This window comes from Aythya fuligula, chromosome 3, assembly GCF_009819795.1.
Source record: "Aythya fuligula isolate bAytFul2 chromosome 3, bAytFul2.pri, whole genome shotgun sequence".
NCBI lineage: Eukaryota > Metazoa > Chordata > Aves > Anseriformes > Anatidae > Aythya > Aythya fuligula.
In genome coordinates, this window is record NC_045561.1 from 24,250,905 (window position 1) to 24,272,312 (window position 21,408).

General features: G+C 36.8%; 2 protein-coding genes across 2 annotated transcripts in view; one reads left to right on the top strand and one right to left on the bottom strand.

Annotated features, from left to right (window-relative positions):
• The first annotated feature begins 1,874 nt into the window (after window positions 1-1,874).
• On the top strand, window positions 1,875-4,175 carry LOC116487242 (cytochrome c oxidase assembly factor 6 homolog). The gene is made up of 2 exons (XM_032183945.1): window positions 1,875-2,197; window positions 3,055-4,175. Exons 1-2 carry the CDS (start codon window positions 2,054-2,056, stop codon window positions 3,148-3,150), a joined length of 240 nt encoding a protein of 79 aa, XP_032039836.1. The 5' UTR covers window positions 1,875-2,053; the 3' UTR covers window positions 3,151-4,175.
• TARBP1 (TAR (HIV-1) RNA binding protein 1) overlaps window positions 4,169-21,408 on the bottom strand; it is a 34,358-nt gene continuing 17,118 nt past the window's right edge. The window contains exons 15-30 of the mRNA XM_032183759.1: window positions 21,146-21,339; window positions 20,187-20,439; window positions 19,909-20,097; window positions 17,170-17,369; window positions 16,930-17,001; window positions 15,863-15,983; window positions 14,249-14,359; window positions 13,218-13,367; window positions 11,891-11,977; window positions 10,858-11,054; window positions 9,991-10,072; window positions 8,544-8,715; window positions 8,087-8,278; window positions 6,937-7,061; window positions 5,645-5,781; window positions 4,169-4,549 (exon numbers count right to left, since the gene is read on the bottom strand). Coding sequence (XP_032039650.1) covers window positions 4,387-4,549; window positions 5,645-5,781; window positions 6,937-7,061; window positions 8,087-8,278; window positions 8,544-8,715; window positions 9,991-10,072; window positions 10,858-11,054; window positions 11,891-11,977; window positions 13,218-13,367; window positions 14,249-14,359; window positions 15,863-15,983; window positions 16,930-17,001; window positions 17,170-17,369; window positions 19,909-20,097; window positions 20,187-20,439; window positions 21,146-21,339 — 2,445 coding nt within the window. The 3' untranslated portion in view covers window positions 4,169-4,386. The remainder of the gene's footprint in view (window positions 4,550-5,644; window positions 5,782-6,936; window positions 7,062-8,086; window positions 8,279-8,543; window positions 8,716-9,990; window positions 10,073-10,857; window positions 11,055-11,890; window positions 11,978-13,217; window positions 13,368-14,248; window positions 14,360-15,862; window positions 15,984-16,929; window positions 17,002-17,169; window positions 17,370-19,908; window positions 20,098-20,186; window positions 20,440-21,145; window positions 21,340-21,408) is intronic.

Consider the following 21,408-nt stretch of genomic DNA (forward strand, 5'->3'; position numbering starts at 1 on the left):
AATTTAGAGGAGGTTATACATGAGTCTTTCTATGCAAGAAAAACAAATTAATTGTGCTCTTGGTGTAAGCACAAAGCTGAACACAGCCATGGTACTTCAAGAAGTGCTTTCATTACTAGTCCTAGAGATACCTGTTACATGCTACTTGCTTCAGCAGTGAAAGGAGACATCGTTATGGCAGACAGTCCAGAATCTGCTGGGTAAGACCAGGTAAATATGGGGTAAATAAGTCTTCAGATGAGGACAGATTTGTAAGGGGTTCATCGGAAGGCAGATCTGTATCCCAGTTAACAACAGGCACAGAAGAATCTGAGAGCTGAACTACTGTACAAACCCTACACAATTCACCTCAACGCAGTCCTGGCAAGATGGTGGATGACAGTCACCTGTTTCTTTAATATCTCGCTAACTATTAAGTGGAAACATAATTCAGAGGCTCCAGTTGTGGCAAGCAGCTCACCTAACAAATCTGGAATTATTTCAGCCTTTCATCTTTCTAGAACATTTGCCTCTGCCTGCCTATTAAAAATATCCCATTTATTACTTACTGGGCACACTTCCCCAAAGCGAAGGGCTAAAGATAGATGCTTAGAATTGGCAAATTAACAACAACAACAACAACAACAAAAAATCAGCTCCTTGTGATAGCAGTTTAACCAGATGGAAACATTGTCATTAAAAATATATTGAGAAATCTGCCTTTTTTCTGTTCACATACTTTCTAAAGCCAGATCACTAGATTTCCATAATATCCATTACACAGAATTATTTACAAATGTCTTCAGCAAGCATTTCTTGGACTGCAAACCCTTAAAGAATAAACTATTTATCACAAATATCCCAGATGTGCTATTGGGGCTTTGTGATTAATTATATATAATCACATTATTCCTTCAGTTTCAGGAATGCACTAGGTAAACAACATTATATGCAGCATAAATTTTAAAATCTGAAACACAAGTGACACTTGCTATTACCACGTTTTGGTCCTGAAACTTAATGGCCATTTTCTTTTTAATATTCATGCTTGTAAAAGCTTGCATGCCTAAGAGCCATGAGTAAGATTACTTACTTCTATATCAATTATTTTCAATAAAGCCCATAACTGAAATCCTACTGTCGTAGTGACTTCTGCTCACCTTCAAGTCCCCATTATGTTAGAGATTAAATTACTGCATTGCCCTCTCCTACCCATCACAGTCTAGCAATAAAAAGGTGGTTAAAGTAAACAGAGACAAGAGCACAGACTGTGTTAAAGACTGCCAGGTGTACTGCAGCGTTCACATGCACTTTGCGCCCCAGGAACATCCCTCAGAGGAAGCATTTTGACAAAACGTGCTCCTTCCACATGGCTCTGCAGAGCACCAGGTGCCGGCGGCTCAGTGCCCACCAGTTTGGGCTCATGTTGGAGACCCACACAGGCACCAAAACTTCACCCACCCCACAGCAGCAGCGCAGGGAGTTTCCATGGAAACAGGCGCTTCTGGAGCTGCACAGCACCTGGCGTTTACAGGCGGCTGGCGTGTATTTGGGCAAAGACCTTTAATTAATTGTGCAGCGCCACAAACCCCCCCAGTTCCCCTAGGGAAGCAGTCACAGCACCAAGCCTAATAGAGTTCAAGCAGCATTTAGGCAGCGCTCTGACACATGGTTTGTGCTTTGGGTGGTCCTGTGGGGACCCGGGATGGATGGATGGGTGGGTGGATGACCCTTGTGGATGCAATTCGGCTGTTTTGTGATTCTGTGACTCCCACACGCAGCACGGCAAGGCTGGCTGCCAGCCCCCGGAGGAGGCGGGATGGCCGCCGCCCGCCCCGCCTCCGCCCCGCCCGCAGCCTGCGCCGGGCCTGCGCCTGCTCCTGACCTTCGGTAGGGCTGCTGAGGGCCGGGCCCTGCTGGGCCGAGCCGAGCCGAGCCGAGCCGGGCCGGGCCAAACCCAGCAGAACCGGGCCGAGGAGGGCAGGGCTAAGCCGTGCCGAGCCGTGCCGGGGGTCCCGGCTGCGGTGAGGGGCGAGGCGCGGTGGCGGGCGCCCCGCGTCAGGCGTGAGGGAAGATGTCGGCGCCCAGCATGCAGGAGAGGAAGGCGTGCTGGGGGGCGAGGGACGACTTCTGGAGCTGCCTGGAGGCGCAGGGGGAGGACGCGGCGCGGTGCCAGGAGCTGCGGCTGGCCTTCGAGGCACGCTGCCCCCAGCAGTGGGTGAGCGGCGGCCGCGGGGTCCGAGCACAGAGGGGAGAGGGGAACACCGCGAGCCCGGGCTCCCCGATAAACAAGGCAGCCCGTAGGGGCGTGCAGCTTGGCAGCTGGAACTTAAAAAGGGCTGAAGGGGACCAGGGAGGTTTAGGAAGCAGCAGAAATTATCGTTGGTAAAGGAGAACGGCTAATGGGGAAGGGAGGTGAGGCCCAGGGCTCACACCTGGCATCCTGCTGCGCATAAAACCCTTTCTTTGCACAGCAAGGCTTCACCGTGACCCATCTGCTTGCACATAACTCTTCCGTGGCCTGCATGCTTTTCAATTTCCCAAGCACAAGCTGCAATTCCTATCTGATTTAACAGGTGTTGCTTCTTGTCACCAGTGGTGTCTGAGGGGCTGAATGCTTCCTATTTGAGCCCACGGACCAAAATCAGCTGAACAAATCAGTACGCGCGCAGTGGCTGTGCTGACTTACACTTTGAGGGCTGCAGCTCTGCTGTATAGGATCTCCAGTGCTAGTGGTGGTGTTTGCAGTGCTTTGCAGAGGTCCTGCACTCTGCAATACCATAGAAAAGCTGCTGGATGTACCTGTTAGCCATGATCCCTGTTTACTGCAGCAAAAAAATGCAACCCAGTAGCCTACTCTTATTAGATGTCTATGGGGATAAGGGGAGAGGTGATGACAGGCTGAATCTTCTCCTTCAGTCAAGCAACAAACTCCTAACTGCGGTAGAAAGCTAAAATACTACTTAAATTTATCAGTCAAAAGACCACGTATTTCTCAGTCTTGTTATGATGCACAAAGGCCCTTTTTCTGCTAGTTTCTTATGATGAACATGAGTTATTTCTCTTTATAAACAGGTTAAATACTTTGACAAAAGAAGAGACTTTTTAAAATACAAAAAGAAGCTTGAATCAGAAGGGTTTCATCCTCCAGAAACTGCTGGGAAGGCTTAAGTACTCTGCTTTCAAAGTATAGCTGATGAGAATAAAGCTGTGGAAGGAAGATGCGTGAGAAAGCAACAGAACCTGCTTTACTGCAAGAACTCGAGGTCAGGAACTGCTTAACCTGTCTTCCTAAAATGCAGGCCACTGTTCTTGTTACGGGGTCTCACATCTGCTGAAAAAAGGATGGTCATGGACAACCATGGACAACTTGAGTCAAAGGTCAAAGTAGCATGGTGCTGGGCTGTTGACTGTGTAATGACAGTCATTGTTTCACAAGAATAAATAAATGATTATATGATAGCACCATGTACATATTCTAAAAAGAATAAAAGTGGTTTTCAGCAAGTGAGCTCACTTTTCTTAAGAAAGCTTTTCCAACTTCACTACCATTTCAAAAGCCAGGGGAGGGTGGTTTATGTAATCTGCATTTATCATTGGCCAAGTGTTTCAAAGTATTTTAAAATATACTCACTTTACAACAGTAGCCATCAAAAAGCCTAATGTATGCTGTGTATATGATACATAAGCTATGTATTTTGAGTACGCTTTTTTTCTTAAGAAAGAGTAAGGATTGTTGTCAGCTGTAACAGGTGGTTTCCAATCACTATCTGTTGTAAGCAGGGCAGTTATTTATCACACATTATGGAACTTTCATGTAATTTAGAATTAATTACCTTACTGAAGCAACTCCTTTAAAAATGCCTACCAAGGTTTATAGCAGGGCCAGTAAGCTTGACCATGAAGGACACTTCAATGAGGGACAGCACAAGACATTTGTGATAGACCGGATTCCATATATATTTTGAAAGTTAAATTTACTTACACTACCTGGTACTGGAAGCATTAAGCACTACTCATACTAAGAGAATTTTTGGTTGTTGTAAGTGGAGGGCATGTGGTGAGTTTCAAATATGGCTGTCATCAAAAATAACCACAGTAAAAATCCTCTGTTTTGAATTTTGGTATGTTTTGAATGTGGTTGTTCATGGTACTGTGTTGATGATCACAAAATAAATCACACACCACGTGCAATATAAATAGTATTTATTACCAATGAAACCAGTTTATTTAAGGAGGTAAAGCATTAAGGCGTTAAAAAAAAATCACTCTGAACTACAGAGAACAAAACATGCAAAATGTAAAATCCTCATTCACCCTGAGTTGTATCTCTTCTGTTCAGAATTTCATGTTGTAGCACCATAGGAAGTCACCCAGATGTACTGTAAGGCACAAAATTCTTGGTAGTTATTTCTGTTTCTGCTTGATCACCTGTTGCCTTGTGTACTCCCAAATGAGCAGAGCCCCACTGACATGAACATTGAGTGATCGAATAATACCCTGCTGAGGAATTTCCACACAAACGTCCAGGTGGTGAATCAGGTTTGCTGGGATTCCCTCGTGTTCATTTCTAATAGAGAAGAAACAGCAACTTACATATGGGGGAAGACAGATGTTCCAGAAAGCAGAAAATACAGAAGTCACAATAGCAACCAAATACCATTCAGAAAATGGAGCTTCTGCCCTTAAATGTAACTGGTGAGCACAAGATTATTATTATTAAAGCAAGTATACATTACTGATGCAAAGAAAACATGGGTGATCTAAGCTGTGGTACAGGAGAAGTGGCAGAGCATTTTATCTTCAGTTCACTGGGCCAGCAACAGCTAGCACCAGGACTCCCCCATGTTCGTTTTGGACAATCCACAGCAAAATAAATAGCTGTAAATAAGATTAGGGCATGAAGCTGCTGGCACAGCAGGGGGGCTCAACTACCCGCTTCACTTGTGATGAGGTCTTGGTACGAGGGAATTTCAGACTGACCAAAATCTTCAACTGGAAATATTTCACTTCCTTAGAATGAGCACATCAAAAGATACCAAAGGTTTTCAGTAATTAAAGCTATTATTTTAATTAGTAGAGAACAAAATTGGTTATGAAAACTACAGTCTAAAAACAAACTACATTTACATTTAAAAACGGCTGAAAAACAGAGGTATTTTTGCCTACTTTGTCCTAAAAGGAGGGACAGCCCCTTCCTCCTGATCTCAGTTGGCAGCCCAGCAATTCCAGGATCTTTCTGACTTTAGACGCTTTATAGATTCCTTTAGCCTCTTCTTTGTCACATCTGAAGCTTCCTGGTTGTAGGAACTGATCATTGTTTTTCTCTAAAGTCCTCTCAGCCTCTGCTCAAACTACAAATGCTGTACCTGCTTCTACATGCCACATCTGCCCCATCCTGAATTTTTAAAGGGTCTCCCACAAAAAAGGAGTTGCAGTATATAGATTGGTTACTAAATATGAGAAAAAAGGATCTTTCAGGAGTAGATATCCATACTTCCCATCCATTAGTACACAAAGCCAAACTCCTTGCCAATTTCCCAATCCCTTCCTGTTCTAATTCCACCTTTACATGTCACTCAGTTTTCACAATACCCAGGTCCAACTAGAAGAAGGGCATGGATGGATGGCAAGAGGTAGATTTACAAAAAGCACACATTCTTACCCCAGCAATAATAGTGACTTCTCTGGAAAGCAATATTCTGTAAGATCAAAACTTTTAGCTGTCTGTTCCACACCAATAATAGTATAGCCTTCTGTTTTTTTCTGCTGTAAATAATCAACAAGCTGAGATGGCTTCACCTGTCCATCAAAAGTAGAGAGAAACACACAAATATTAAAATACTGCTATTTGTAAACTTCTGAAGTTACTGTAAAAAATATTTACTTGGACAGCTTTTAGCAGGAAGAGACTTATCCCCAAAGACTGTCCATATATGTACTTTACTATTTTAAAGGTTCTTCAGCAATAGCACAAAGGGTAGGTAATATCACAAGAATTCCCTCCATGAATAAAATGAACAAAGTCATTTCTACACTTCTGACAACTGAATGTAGAAGAATCGCTATTGCATAAGGTAAATGGCATACTTGTTACCTAACCATGGAATCCCTTCCTGAAACAATGTAATGGTTGGTCAGTCTTGTAAGCCAGTTGCCTTATATGCCTGTATTACAACTTGTGATAGCTTAAGATAAAGGTAAATAATTTCTCTGTTTTTCTTCCAACTCTATACTGCCTATTTGTATTAGATTCCAATTTCTCCATGCAACAGAAGTTCTGTCATCAGTAGAGAAGCACAGAGATTAGGTATGAAAATGTGTGCTCATCAGCATTCTGTGTTAGGCAAAACACACTACAGCTATATTGCTCTAGAAAAGAAAATCTTAATAAATTGAAAATAAACACCACGTAAAAAATGAAAAATTCAAACTGAATTTATCAGATAACTTAACTAAAGCTGATACTGAAAAACAAATTACTGTAAAATAACCACAACCATATCTTCTATCGAATGGTAAAGATACAGGTTGAAAACCTCATTTTTTTAAGCTAAACAATAGGTTCTAAAAGCTTAGCACAAGCTAGCTTCAGGCAAATTTAATGATTATACACATTAAGTTACCAAAAGCAATTATCTAAGCAAGATAAATGCAGTGTTGTTCAGCTTTCATAAACAAACATCCCATTTGAATACTCTGCTATAAAACACCCACTAAGCTATGATAGCAACTCACGTAATTTATCACAGCAAAATAAAAGCTAAAGTTTTCAAATTCTTCGTTACCAGGCTGACTCAAAGATTTTTCCAAAATATTCAATGTTAAGTGTCAGAAATGACAGCAGGAGCTTGTTAAATAAGAAGCTTAATTTTGCAAGAGGAAAAAAAAGTAAGACTGAACATTTGATAAACTCAAGGCGTGTTAGTTTTTAGCTATTAAACTGTTTCCATTCACCTCAACAAGGGGGAGCCACTGCTCTGCAGAAACACTAAGATGCTGAAACTGTTTATCTTGTACGTAATGAAGACTGCCGACAACTAGTGCAGATGCCCCAAATATTTCACTTGTACGACACAAACCTACAACAGAAGGTTTATTTAAAGTGATTTTTGTATAGAAAATAATATAAACACCATGCCAGAGTATTTTAGCAAGTAAAAAAGGACAAAGAATCCGTAAAATGCATTATTATTTTATCCCTCTGTTTTTAATCAGTTTCATGTATTTTAGGTATTTTCCAAATCATATGTTGTTCCATATATCTTACCAGAAAAATAAATAAATAAATAAATTGTGACTTAGAAGACAGATAAAAATGGAAAAAGCTCTTTGTCTGGATAGCACACTTCTACAGTACTAACTACACATACTAATGGGCCAGCATAACAGCCTAGACGTGGATGAATGGACATCCGCACACACGCTTAAGCTCTAAATCCAATACCAGTTAAATAAAAGACTTGAGAATGACACATCACAGCATTACAGGGCAGACAGCACCAGCTTGTGTGTGTATTTTTCATTATCAGTTTACCTCTAGTTATTAAAACTGCTGACAACAGCAAGCACAATGCAATAATGTATTTGTAGGATTTGTTATATCACAGCTTGCACTTGCACAATAGGAACACTCAGAATCAGAAGTGGGTACTTTCCTGTTGTCCAACTGTCACGAGAAACTAGAATTGCTGTACAAATCTTGTATATCTACAAGATTTGGTTTAATTGGTATACAAAAAAATAAATCATTTCCCTTTAGTAGCATACACAGTTATGAAAAACTTAACTGTGACAAAGAATATGAATGCAGGAAGAAACCTAGCTGTAAATTAAAGTACAATGAAGTTCTATTTAACTAATGCATGCTACGTGCAAGTTGTTTTTTTTTTTGTTTGTTTGTTTTTAATAAATAACTACAGAATACTCTATTTTGTGGAGGGGGTAACATTTGGTTACCAAGTTCTTGCAGGATAATGACCTATTTCTCTGTGTAAAATATTTTTTTTATATCAACATATTAAAAAAAATCTTACAAGTAATTTTTATTAGCCAAGCATACTCTGAAGTCTAAAATAAAAGTTTTAAAATGTCCATTCAACCTTACCTCCTAAATTGGTAGGTTTATCAATAAGTGAAGCCACCACAATCAGCCTGCTGTTTGATTTACCAAGTTTAGCAGCACGGTCCTGAAATACCATTTCCAGGTCTAAACTTGGAGTACTGTTTTTCCAGGGTATAATCTTTTTCTGAACATCAGTCCATTCTGTTTGGCCATCTGTTTCAACTGAATTTGAACCTATGAAAACCAAGTATTAAGTCGTATGGATATAAAAGTCATAGTGGAACTAATGCTTCAGTAAAGACGATTACCTAAATGGTAATCCTGTAGGCAGCGTTAGTCATCTATTACCATTTTATGGGACATGCTATGCTCACACGTACACAAAACTAATATAGCAGAATAACGGAGACTGTGCGCATACTAAGACAAGACTTAGTACAGAAATACACTATTGCCATGCACAAATAATTACATTTAACACAGGTTAGCTATATTTTACCCATGTCTTGCTGAGACCAGTCACTCGGTTTTAGATCAAGAAGTTCAGTTCGAGATTGATACCACTGAAATGTTGGTGGCAAAGGAATGTCAGTGAATCTGTCAAATTTACAGAGTGAGATCCATTCATCCTCAGCCACTTCTGAAAGGCGTGGAAGAGTGTAAAATATTGTCTGCAATGTAACACAGTATTATTAGCAGAGCATCACTCAAAGCATTCACAGTAGGTAATAAATTAACCTCTAGGCAATTTTATAGCACACATCTTTTACCCATCATCCCATGTTTTTAATACAAGTTTTTCTTGCCATGTGACTTAACTTGCTAACAACCCTCATGAATCATCTCTTTACATGGAGTGCTATCCCAAACTTTCATAACGCTACTCTCTCTAGTTAGATGTTTTTAAGGATATGCATTGATTACTGTTCTATACTTTTCAGCAGAGGACTTGTAAAAATGTTTTTTGCATAACACACTAAAGGGTTTTCAGACACCCTCATGAACTTCAGGTAAATAAAGCAGATTGCTTTAAAGGCAAGAGGAATATGGTCAAAAACATTAAAATCTAGTCCTAAAACCCAACTCAGCACCACCAAAACAGCTAACCACAATTAATCAAGGACAAAAACAACCACCACCATCACCCTGCTCAAACTTAACATATGAATAAAATGAGGAGTTTAAAACCCCGATGTTGTGGTTATCCTATTAAGATGTACCCTGAATACATTTAAACACTTAACAAGCATCAGCCTTGCTTTTTCTTATTGTTCAAGATTTTCACTGCCTGATTGTGGTAAGTCGTATCTAACACATCTAAGTGTTCACAGAAGTACCTTACAGAACATCTGTTTTCAAAAATAAATACAAATAATTTATTTTCTGAAAGCACTGATTGTGCCAAAACTCATCTATCTCATTTTGTATTCACGTTTCCCATCTGTTTTCAGTTTACCTCCTATTTCCATCTCTTATTTTTATCAGCACTCATATTTTTGCCTTCTGTCCATAACAGTGTTTATTCAGCTTTCAGTTACTTAAGCTATGGCAAAACATATAGCTGAAAAAGAAGTTCTAGAATCTACATATTTGTATTCTGTTCACATTAGACAACAATTTAGTTAAGTATTCCCTGGAAGAGTTCAAGGCCAGGTTGGATGGGGCCCTGTGCAACCTGATCTAGTGGATCATGCAGTGGATCCATGGCAGGGGGCTTGGAACCAGGTGGTCTTTAAGGTCTCTTACAACCCAAACCATTCTATAGCAGAGCATTAATAAGATAATTAAGTTGTAGTCTTAATGTAAAATCCATCACAAAGTGGTTTTTTTTTGAGTTTTAAATGAGTCTATCATTATTTCTCCTACAGTAGAGCATATAAAGAAAGTTAAAATATACTTGTACGACTATGCAGATACAGTGATAAACTGTATTCTTTAGGACTTGCCTCTAGACTGTAGTCCTCAAGTGGATGAAAAGTTGCAAAGAAGAAGTGATCTTGGATTCGCTGCCAGTTTCTTCTGGCATTCCTGCAATTGCAGAAAGTAATGCAAGAGGCACACAAAATACAACATACCATATTTTTTTAATTGTCATATTGGAAAATTGCATTTACTATACGGCAAAGAAAATAACAATTAAGTGAGCACCAGTTTAAAAAATACAGCATTCAGGAAATAAGTTTACGTTTCAAAAAAGGCCCATAACATGTCTCCAAATTCCATTATTTGAAGAAAAAAGACTGGCGATAAAGGGTATCCCTAACTAATTTTAAGTAACTCATAACAACAGGGGTAAAAACGGATAAAAACCACATATATGGCACAAAAATATTTTATTTTCAAAGCACTAAACTAAAAAGCATTTATGTAAACCTCATTTAATCATCACCCAAAATTAATCTCCTAATTACTTATTTTTGCCCACACAGAAGACTTTTGAAAAATATGACACCTAGAACATTTCACAGTTTTATTTTTGAGAATTTACTGGTATCAGAAAGTCTGAAAGAATGATTTTTTATTCTTCATAACCCATCAGACAAGATGGCTTAGCACCTATGACAGTCACTGTTTTCAATCCTCCCCTAAACTATAAGCACTGTTCAAATATGCCTCAGTTTTCTCTGTTGTGCTAGAGTAAGTTATCACATCATTTGTTGATGAACAGACTTCACCTTCCAAGACTTCCTTTCTTTTAAATTAGAATAATAAAAACCAACAGCAATCATCAAGTACTATTTTAGAAAGTAAGACTTGCTGCAAACATCTCTGAAGAATAACAGTAAGCATTAAGTCAGAAGAATGTTACTAACCCTGTGCCATGCATGTTTTCCACTTGTTGAAGGCTAGATTCAATGACTGGTGTCAGAGCTTCAAATTCTTCCACGTGCAACATTTTGCACATTCCCCAAATTTTTTTAAGGGCAACTAATGCATAAAGTCGAACACTGAAATTATGGTTGAAACACCACTGTAGAACTACTATGAGGGCTTTCTTCAGAACTGGCTTCTAAAAAAGAAAAGAAGATTTTCATTTATGTTAAGTCTTAATGTATCATTTGGAAGTAGAAAAGTAAGGCTGACCCAAGAACTGGTGCTCTCTCAGAAAAGTCTTTCAGTCCAAAAGCTTTAACAGCATCTATACGTGCAGATACAGGCTTTAGAACATGGTTCTGATTTCCTTCTTTCCCTCCTTCTCACTAGGGCACAGAGATAGTTGTTTTGAAAATGTATTAGTTTGTTGTAAAAAAATACTATTCTGCATACATAGAAGCCTTTGTTCAACTTGCTGATCTTCTAGTACTTAGGAAGCTTATTTTGTAAATGTATGCAAAGAGTCAAAAACAACAGAAACGCCTGGATTGCTGCAGATGTGTGGTACTTGGTTTCATGTAACTTCTGATTGTATTTAAAATTCCATTTAAAAATTAGAATTCCAAGTAAAAATGTTGTAACTTTAACAGGGGCTAGCTATTTCCAAAGAACTCTGTGAGTGTTATTATTCTATAAAAGATTACCTTCTTTCTGGTTACCTGAGCCCAGGATCCTGCAAATTAAATGCAGATCAAGAAAAAACAACCCCAGGTTAGTTAAACTAGAATAGCTGTTCTAAAAAATTTACAGGTAATCAGGCCCTATGTATCCAAAACATCTGCCATTTACCTAGTTTTCAGTAAGTCCAATATTGTACAGATGTGGCGAGAAGAGCTGGTATTTTCTGTGTCAAAAGGTACCTTAGCAGCATATAGGTATTAAAAAAGGTTTTGAAGACAGACAGCAAAGACAGTTATTTCAGAAATTCAAGTACAGTGCAACTGAACAAACAACCATTTTAGCCGAACTTACCTTCTCTGAGGTATTTTGAAGAATGATGTCAAAGTGTGATAACACTGATAAAAATGTACAGATGCTTGTCTTAAGCTTTTCCTCATCCTAAAGGGAAAAAAGAACGCCACATTTTCTAAAGTTCTTTGACAAACATTTTGTGAAAGACAGCATAACTGTGCAGAAGCTTACTTCCTGCACTGCCATTCCAGAGCCATTGGTATTATATTAGGTGGTCTCACTAAAAATAAACGTGGCAGGAAATGTATTTTTGATAACTTCAAATTGGTAGAAATTAGACTGTACTGTTACAAGATTTAAGCAAACTAGAAATTTAAGATTAATTTGACCCTCTAAGTATCAAAGGATTTTAAATACACACTGAAATAGATATTTGTCCCCAGTGCAGAGAAAAGTACAGCACACATCATCAGTGAACAAAGTTGTCACACAGGGTGATATTAAATACCAGCCTGGTTTGGGGCAAAAATATATAAATACAATTTTCAATTCTTTTTTTATTTTAAATTCTTCTCCTACTGTTTGACTTTTTGAAAAATAACTACACTACCAACTAGGCTATTTGTATTTGATAAGCAAGACAACATCACCAATTAACTATGTTGAGTGGTGAGCTTCAGCAGAGGCCCACATGTAATGTCTTCCTATACGCTGGATCTGATGCATGTACATATTATCTACTCAGCCTAAATGTACGATGCTAATGAATTCAAGGTCGTCAGAACACACTATGACTATTTCTAATCTTAAGCGTGATCACTCAATCCAAAACACAAAAATGAAATGCTAGTAAGTCAGTTCTGCTCAGTCAACCCTTTCACGATTTTTGGGTTCCATATGCAAAGTCTGCCTCCACTTTGGAGCTGCATTTTAGAATACCATTCTGACAGAAGTTCACATTAAAAGCTGCGAATTATGTATGTGTTATGTAAGCCACGTTCCTCCTCTGACAAACAAGACTATGCAGAAGTCTTGCAGAAGCTAAGTGTGGAAGCAAAAAGTGACTTGGCAATACCTTCCCAGACTCAGAATTTAAGGTGTCTGCATTCCTGATGGCACTTACACCAGCTCTGCAGAGTCCAGAATAGAGTTTACATTATAAAGGGAAATCTCTCAACACGACTCTCAACAAGAATTGTCTTCAGCCAATTCTAAATCACAAACTTCTAAATGGCTCAGACTATAGTCCAGACTCACTTCCAATCTCAACAACCCATTTCTTCTAAATGAAACTCTGAATACACACAATATAGCATATGGGTTAAAAAAAAAAAAATTACCCTTTTTGTTCAAATTACTTCGAGTGAAAGCCAAAGTTCTTACTTACATAGCAAAAGCAATCCCAGAATTTACTAAGAAACTGGGGATATTTATGAAGACTCAAGATAACAATCCATTCTATGAAGTATTTCACAGATGCCTGATTGTTACCAAATCCAGCCTGAAAAACTTTGTCAAGGGTGCCACACAAAAAATTCTGAGAAAACAAAATCAGACAATCACTTAGGATATTATTAAAGTTATTTCTATAAAGAAAAAAAATCTAAATAAACATTATGAGCTTTATAATATTTGAAATACTTTTGATACTCAAACTAAAACATTTTAGAACCATCTAATTTCTTTATTATACAATTAATGTAAGTAATACTTATGGGCAAAAGACTATAAAGGTGGCTGGGATCAGACAGCAAAGTGCTACAGAAGCAGTACTATAGCACAGGCAAGTTTAAACAACGCACACATTAGAGACACGTACCATATTGTTCTCTATTCCTCATATGGAAGAACTGAGGAAAAGAAGTTCGGTTCTTGTTTTTTTGTTTTGTTTAAAATATAGACTCTTTGCAAAACATACTTAACATTCATAATCATAACTGATGGATAAAGAACTATTAAAGAATGTTAAAACTCATAGGTACAATGTTACAGTAAGGAGACAGCACCCCTAGGGAAGAACTTAGGTCACTGCAAGGTTGCCACAATGTCTCCTTAGGAGACCAAGTATAGTACCCTACATATTCAAATTTTCAGTGAAAATTTTTCACAACTTAGATCTAGATCTAACACCCATGACTTTACAGCAATTTACTAATTTTTCCAAACATCATTATTAAGAAGCATTGGATGAAATCAACTTCACAAATCCAAGATCCAGGTTTTAGTGACCTCTAGAAATACTTAAATCCACTATTTCAGACTGAAAGAATTAAATTACACAAAATGTTTAATCAGTCACAGAGATTAGATGTCTTCTATACCATGCTACAATTAATGCATTCAGTTTGTATGACAAATTATTGTTGAAAGCAGATTTAAAAAAAAAATCTTTAAAAAATTTCTAGTGAAGAGTAATACCTGCTCTAGCTTAGGAAGAAGAACTAAGAGCGTCTGCCATATCCGGTTTTTAATTCTGTGCTGTAAAGAGTTTGCGTAATAGCGTGTTTTAGATCTGGACACCTGATCATCCTGAAAGCAAGATAGAAATTGCATTATCCATCTTTCCTTTAAAATTGAAGACATGGAAGTGTATTTAACTGTACTGAGAACAGCATCTACTGCACAACTAGTAATCAGCACTACAAAGCTAGGACAAATACTTTAATATTATTTAAAAATAAATTTTGAAGCTTATAAGTGAGATATGCTGAAAGTTTATATATTTATATATATATATACACACACACACATACAAATACATACACAATTATACTAAGTATTTTTACTTAAGAGCATAACAACATTAGATATTAAGAATCTTCACAGAGCAGAAAGTTGAATTTATGTTAAGGCAGCACCTACTGTATATGAACAGTTAAAATAATACTGGGTAAAATGGAGCATGAAGACAAGCTGTCATTTATTTATATTAAAACAAGAACTAAATATCCCGAGTGAAGAAATGAGTATATAAATTCAAGCATTTCTACTTTAATGTCTACATATAAAAATGGATTTAATCATGCTCTAGATTAGTTCAGCTTGTAACTGCAAATGTAGCTTTGGGACAGAAACTAGTATTCTGCAATAAAAAAGATGTTTATGTGAAAGAAAATAGATCAAATAAATGAAGCTTTGAAAATAACAAATTCATGTTCTCACATACTCATATAGCTTTAGATTCTTTCCCTATGTACTTTGTTTTGGCCTTCTTAGTGAACATATGACACTGAAAACTATTTCCTTAGCTTTTTAAAAAGAAAATAATTTACTGATATGGAACTTGTATCAATATTAAAATGCAAATACACTTTTTTTTTTTTTTTTTTAACATGTTTAATCCTCCTATTTGAGGAAGGAAGGAAATCCTTTTTAAAGCTCACATTACTTTTTTCCACTTGATTTATCGTGTAACAAAAATATTACAAATTTTTCTTTACCAGTTAATTGAGGGAGGGAATGAATAATGGACCCATTTCTTATTCATCAGACAAAACCAGAATTCTATACTACCAGAATGCACAGGTTATGTTCTAACAGCAGCTGTAGTAAATTACCATTAGTTTTACACTAGTGCCAGTGTACAAGCAGTCATGGTATAAATGAAAATCAGACCCCGATCTTCTCCATTAATCTCATTTATAAAGGCCTAATTAGACAATTGCTCTCACAATTCAAAATGTAGTTTGTAATTGTTAAGGTGAAACACAGAGCTTCGAAATGCAGCCTAGAGGAAAATTCTTACTGGATCAATAGTTACATATTTGGATACTACTCGGTGAAGTCAGAACATCCCCTAAAATACTGAAATAAACTTGGAAGAGACTTTTTTTTTTTTTTTTAACCATTACAGTTTGGCTAAATTAGCTCATGTCTTATAATAATGAGCAAAAAAAGCGTCTTACAGGGCAAATCTAGACAGGCCATACAAATAACTACAAAAACAACCTTCCAACCTTAAGTTCTTAAGTACTTTGCATTTTAATACTTATATTAACATTACATTTATATACCAAGAAAAATGAAGCTTACTTTATCAAGTAGTTTGCTGACAATGTCTTCCATAAACATCTTATGCAAGGTATTTGATCCATCCAACAAGCACAGAAATTTAATAGCACAAACCCTCACATAGTGATCATCTCGGTTTGTACTGTAAAATATTAATAGAAAAAGTCAAACTATTTGTTCAGATATAAAGATAAATCCTAAATTTAAAAGGCAGTAGCAAGCTTTACCTTGAACATACATACAATGCTCTCAACTGCGGAAAAGACTGGGCCATAAAAAAAGTCAAAGGACATGTTTAAGATGAACATATTTATTTAGTTAATGCCAAAAAAACATTAGAAAGCTCAAATTTTGAGAAGAATGGTAAATGCTGTAAATATGCTGGGAAATCTTGAAAGTGGAAGGCAAAACAAACACAGTAAACATCCCATTTGCCACAGAAAACTGAGAAATTGCCATCAAGTTGCCTGTAGTGAGATGACAGAATACACAAATAACCCAAACCAGACCATCATTGATGATGAAGAAAACTGGTGAGTTCCAGTTGAGGTCATGTCAACAACACTTCCCCAAAATACCACATTTTAACTGTTTCTCTTTTTCCACTGAGTAAAGGAGGGAGTCAAGCTGGAAAAATATATTCTAGTAGCCAACGTCCCCCAATTTGGAAAATTGGAGGCAGAGCTTATTACCAGTATGTTGAAATAAAAAGGCCTAGAGCCCATCTTGTAAAGTCAAGCTCCAAATGCGGGTGCATTAATTAAAGCCTAAATTTATTAACTATTAAGTCTGCAATGATGAGATACAAATCAGCACTCCATATGATAACTGCACCCTAAAAAGTCTTATTTTTATGAGTTGAAATAACGAGGAAGCAATTATTTCCGTCCCATTCAAGTTATCAAATTTGAATATACTTTCTTGAAAATACCTATCTACATTTTGAATGTGATGTGACATTACTGCCTTTCACTGATATTTAAGATTATGAATATAATCCTAAGAAGCTGGCTCAAAAAACATCTTTCCTATTACAGCATCAATAGTGACTAAGACACTATTCAGACTAAATACTTTAAGATACATACCTTTCTGTAACAACGTTTGCGGCACATTTTTCTCCAAGGCTTTCTACAAAGGCATGCACATCCTGTATGAGTCTTCTCAGACAAGAAAAGACAAAGCAACAAAGTTAGCAGAAAAGCACATAAAAAAAACTCTTCTCAAATATCTCAGAGATTAAAAGAAAACAAAGAACACAAAGTTGTAACAATCATACACATGGACCTGAAGGTTTTTTTTTGTTTGTTTGTTTGTTTGTTTTTTACCTCTGATCCCTCCTAAATACAGTTCCAAAGACACAAGCCTCAGTGATAAGTTCACAGTAATTCCCAGCATTTAAGAAAGCATCTGTCAAAGCACTTCTGTCATTGATGGTGGGAAATATCCAAGATTGACAACAATGACTAATGACTACGTTGAAGACTCCAGTCTTTGTAGTAGACAGATCTATGAGCTTGAAAATTATCTGAAAAGACAAAATAAAGGATTAAAAAGTCTAGTTTCTACATTTGCTAGAATTATTAAAAACTACTGCAATGTTATCCTATTAAAGCAGGTGTGATTCCCTCCTGCATCTGAGACTTGCTCAGGTTAATGCTGTCTTGAATTTATCCACAATTCTGATTATATTGGCAGGTGAATGTCTAACAAGTGGCCCACGATGTTTATGCTGAACAGAAAACAGAACAAATGCAACACATGTTTTAAAAGAATCTCCTGGGAACTGGAACAAATGCAACTGGGCTTACTTCGCTGAAGTACACAAACCTGGTGTTTTTAATCAATCCTCACTAATTTAGAAAAAAAGAACAATTTATTCCCTATGTAGCTATATTATTAATTCTCTTTAATGAGGATTACATCTACATTGAAATTGAAGTTCATATTGAAGTTTAGGAAACTTAAGTTCTAGCACAATTGATTATTTGCATAAATCAAAAAGAAGAAAGCAGAAGAAACAAAGCCTAAAACCACAGTGCTCCTGGGCACCTCTGTAGAAGATGTTCTGTATTATACTACAGCAATATTTCCTTTTTGGTACAAACATATCTCTCCATTCCACCCCCCTAACTATTATTCAGGAGACAGTGGACTGTGGCTGGCAAAATTATGCTTCTGTAGCAAATCAGTATCAGGCAATTCAGCTATAATTTTTTTTTTTTTATCTCTTAGCTAAAACTATATATCCACTGCACAAGGGGTCAATGGCAAAAGAAACTGCCAAGGAGTAGGATAAGAATATATGTAAGTAGACACTTGCTTGGGAACTTTATCTTCATTTTCTTATGAAGGGGCAGAGGGTGGCTCGACCAGATGCCCTTTGCTGAATATAGGAGACCTTCATTACCTCCTGATGCCTGTTGTCGTAGTGTGCCTCACTGCAGACAATTTGATTGCTGTCTCTGATACTCCAGATTCAACACTGGCAAAGTACACCTTAAATAATGTCTCAAACACTAACACTGAAGTTAAGACAAGTAGTTCTTGAAAATTAAAAAAAAATATAAATAAAAGCTACAGCTCATCAGTTACCACACACAATTACTAACTCCAGACATTCATTAAAAGAAACAGCTAGCAGGTTTCTAGAACTAAGCATTTGCATCTCTTTGGATACATCTTATTTTGACTTGGGTCCACATTAAGACTACAAATATGAAGTGTTATCTACTGTTTAAAATAGATGACAGCAACATTGTTTTGAAGAAAATAAGCCCAAAAAAGTTAATACTTTTTTTTTTTTTTTAATTATTACTTACAAATATGAGTTCGAGATCAGGACAAAGCTAATTATGTGGACCTTCAAGGCAAAACTGCAACCCCTTTTAGGGTAACTTCTGTGCTACGTGCAAAGCAGCACGAGACAATAATTCTAAGCATACATACATATGGGTAACATTTATGAAGTATTACTGCTCTGGTAAATGTGTTACAGTAATCGTGGACTGCTCTGTACAAACATCTAATGTTCAGGGGAAAAAGCAATCAAAAAAGTAGGGAAACATCAAAGATTATTTAAAAGAAAAATATTTATGTCATTCCTGTGTATAGAGCCAAGTTGAATCAAAGCCCCAGTACTGAATACAGTGACTCAAAATGAAAACACCATGACATTTATGTAGATTTCAGAAATATAGAAAGCTACATCTTACAAAAAACAGTAAAAAATCGTTTTTTGTCTTCCAAAATATGAAGCCAGTTCTACCACGCTCTAAGGAGACTATGATTTTTCTGTTGTTTCCTACACCTGGATATTCAGAGAAAAAAAAAGAAATTTAAAGATGCTGTTAAAGTAGTTAAATCTACCTCATAGCATCTAATTAAGTGTTGAAGGGTTGTAATTTTTCATCTGAGAAAGTATTTTCTTAAAAGACCACTAGAAAAAATTCCCAGAATATTAAGTTTTTGCCAGTGCAGGTGGCAAATCCCAAACAACAACAAATTTCAGAGGAATTGCATAATGTAAGTATAGAACAAAGACCAAAATACACATTTTACTGAATGCAGAACATACCAGTCTAAAAAGATCAAAGAAACTGTACTTTTCATTTTCTGTGTTAGAAGAACAACTAACAGATGTAACAGATATGCAATTTTTCATTTGTAAGCCTTACTCTGAAGTAGCACAAGTTGGCAAACAAACTACCAACATTTTAGAAATATGCATTTTGATCTTTTGTTTGTACTGCATTGCAGATACCCTTCAGTTGTTTGCTATTACCTTCACCAGCAGAGCAGGAGAAAAAGGTGACTGAATGAATGAACACGAAGGCTTCACAAATGTTTTTACTTTTTTTTTTTTTTTTTTTAACCAAAAAGAACTAACGCTTCTTTTTGTTTGAAGTCCCATTTGTTTATCCTCACTCTAATTCTCAGATCAAACTAGTATCTTTTCGAAAAGGAAAAATTCACCACAAACACCAAAAAGAAAATAAGAAGTAAAACCCATTTTTAGATCCAGGTAAATTTTGTGTTCATTTCCCAAAGAGAATCCTTAAACTGACCTCTTTTATTTTGGCATATGCTTGACCCTTTGCACTTGCAGCAACAGCTAGAACCTCAGTATCAAAGATGAACTGAACAAATGCTTTCAGATTGGACCAAAATATTAGCTGTGTGTTGCTCAACGAAGATATGATTTTCCAAGCCAAATCAAATGCTTCTATGCAGAGAGATTCTGATGAGTTCAGGAGCTAGAACAAAGAGGAAAAAAAAAATGGTACATTTGACAAAAACAACCAAACAAAACTATTGGTATCTTCCAGTTGGTTATATCTTTTACCTTGGGAACAAGGACTTTCATGCAGTTGAACACAGGTAAAACTTGGTCTGAAGGAAGAATAGTTAGGGCTTCTAACGCAGACTGTAGAATTTTTCTTGACCTTTCAACTATAGATAAGGGCAATTCTGAAGCTGCTTCTTCTTGAGCCAGCATTGGAAACTTATTTAAAACAAAACGCAGGCAGATCCACTGGTCACGAACATAGCGTGCAACAATTTTTCCCCACCCCTGAGATGATGTTTCTTCACATAAGCTGTAAGAAAAATGTTATTCTTAAATATATACTATATTAATTCATCTTGCACATTCCTATCTACCAGGAACAGCTTAACTGTACTTAATATATTTGAGGTCCTAGTATTTACACAGGTTCAAAGGGAGACTGGGCAAACTCATTGAAGAGAAGTCTACAAGTAAATTTTCTAAACACAGAGAAATGAGTTCTGAACTCAAGTAATCTCGTTATTCAAACTTCTGGGAACATCACTATATGCTTTCCATACAGTCATGTTCCTGAAGTATTTGTTTTTTAACCCTCTGACTTGCTCTGGGCTTCTTTTACTTCCCCAACAGTGAATCATTTCCTTTTCAACCAACTTGTGTACATGCTATGGCTTTGTGTTCTCTATAGATATGTAAGCTGGCACAAGTACTAGCAGTATTCAAAACCAGATCTGGTTACGTAGTATTAGAAAGTAAATAGCTTTGCAGAATTGGATGACTGAGCTCAAGAACTTTTGGTCTGACCTACTATGGCTGCTTTAATATTCTAAAATCTGAATGTTAAGTCAGAACAGCACCTGAACGAATCTTTTGTGTTCAGATATTTTCCTTTTTACCTTCGTATAACATTATCAAAGAGAAGATGGGGGGAAAAAAAAAAAGAGCACTTCAATTGCTGCTTTACTCTCTAATCCAACTTTTTCTGAAGTATTACTTAAGCTACATCACAGACGTACCTACTTTTTTCTTCAGTGTAAGATGGTTTCTTTACAACTTCATTAAATTGGAAAAACAAAATAAATCTCTTTAGAGCATCCACAGAAGGCAGAGCTTCAAGATGTGCTTCAGGTTTCCGATCCATTATCTCACAAACTACTGTGAGTGAGGCCATGCTTATTACTTTTCTAATTTGTTCTTTAAGTGTCGGCTCCTAATAAGATCAAAATCAAATATCAACAATCAAACATGCATCAATTTCTTCTAATATATTAATAACCAA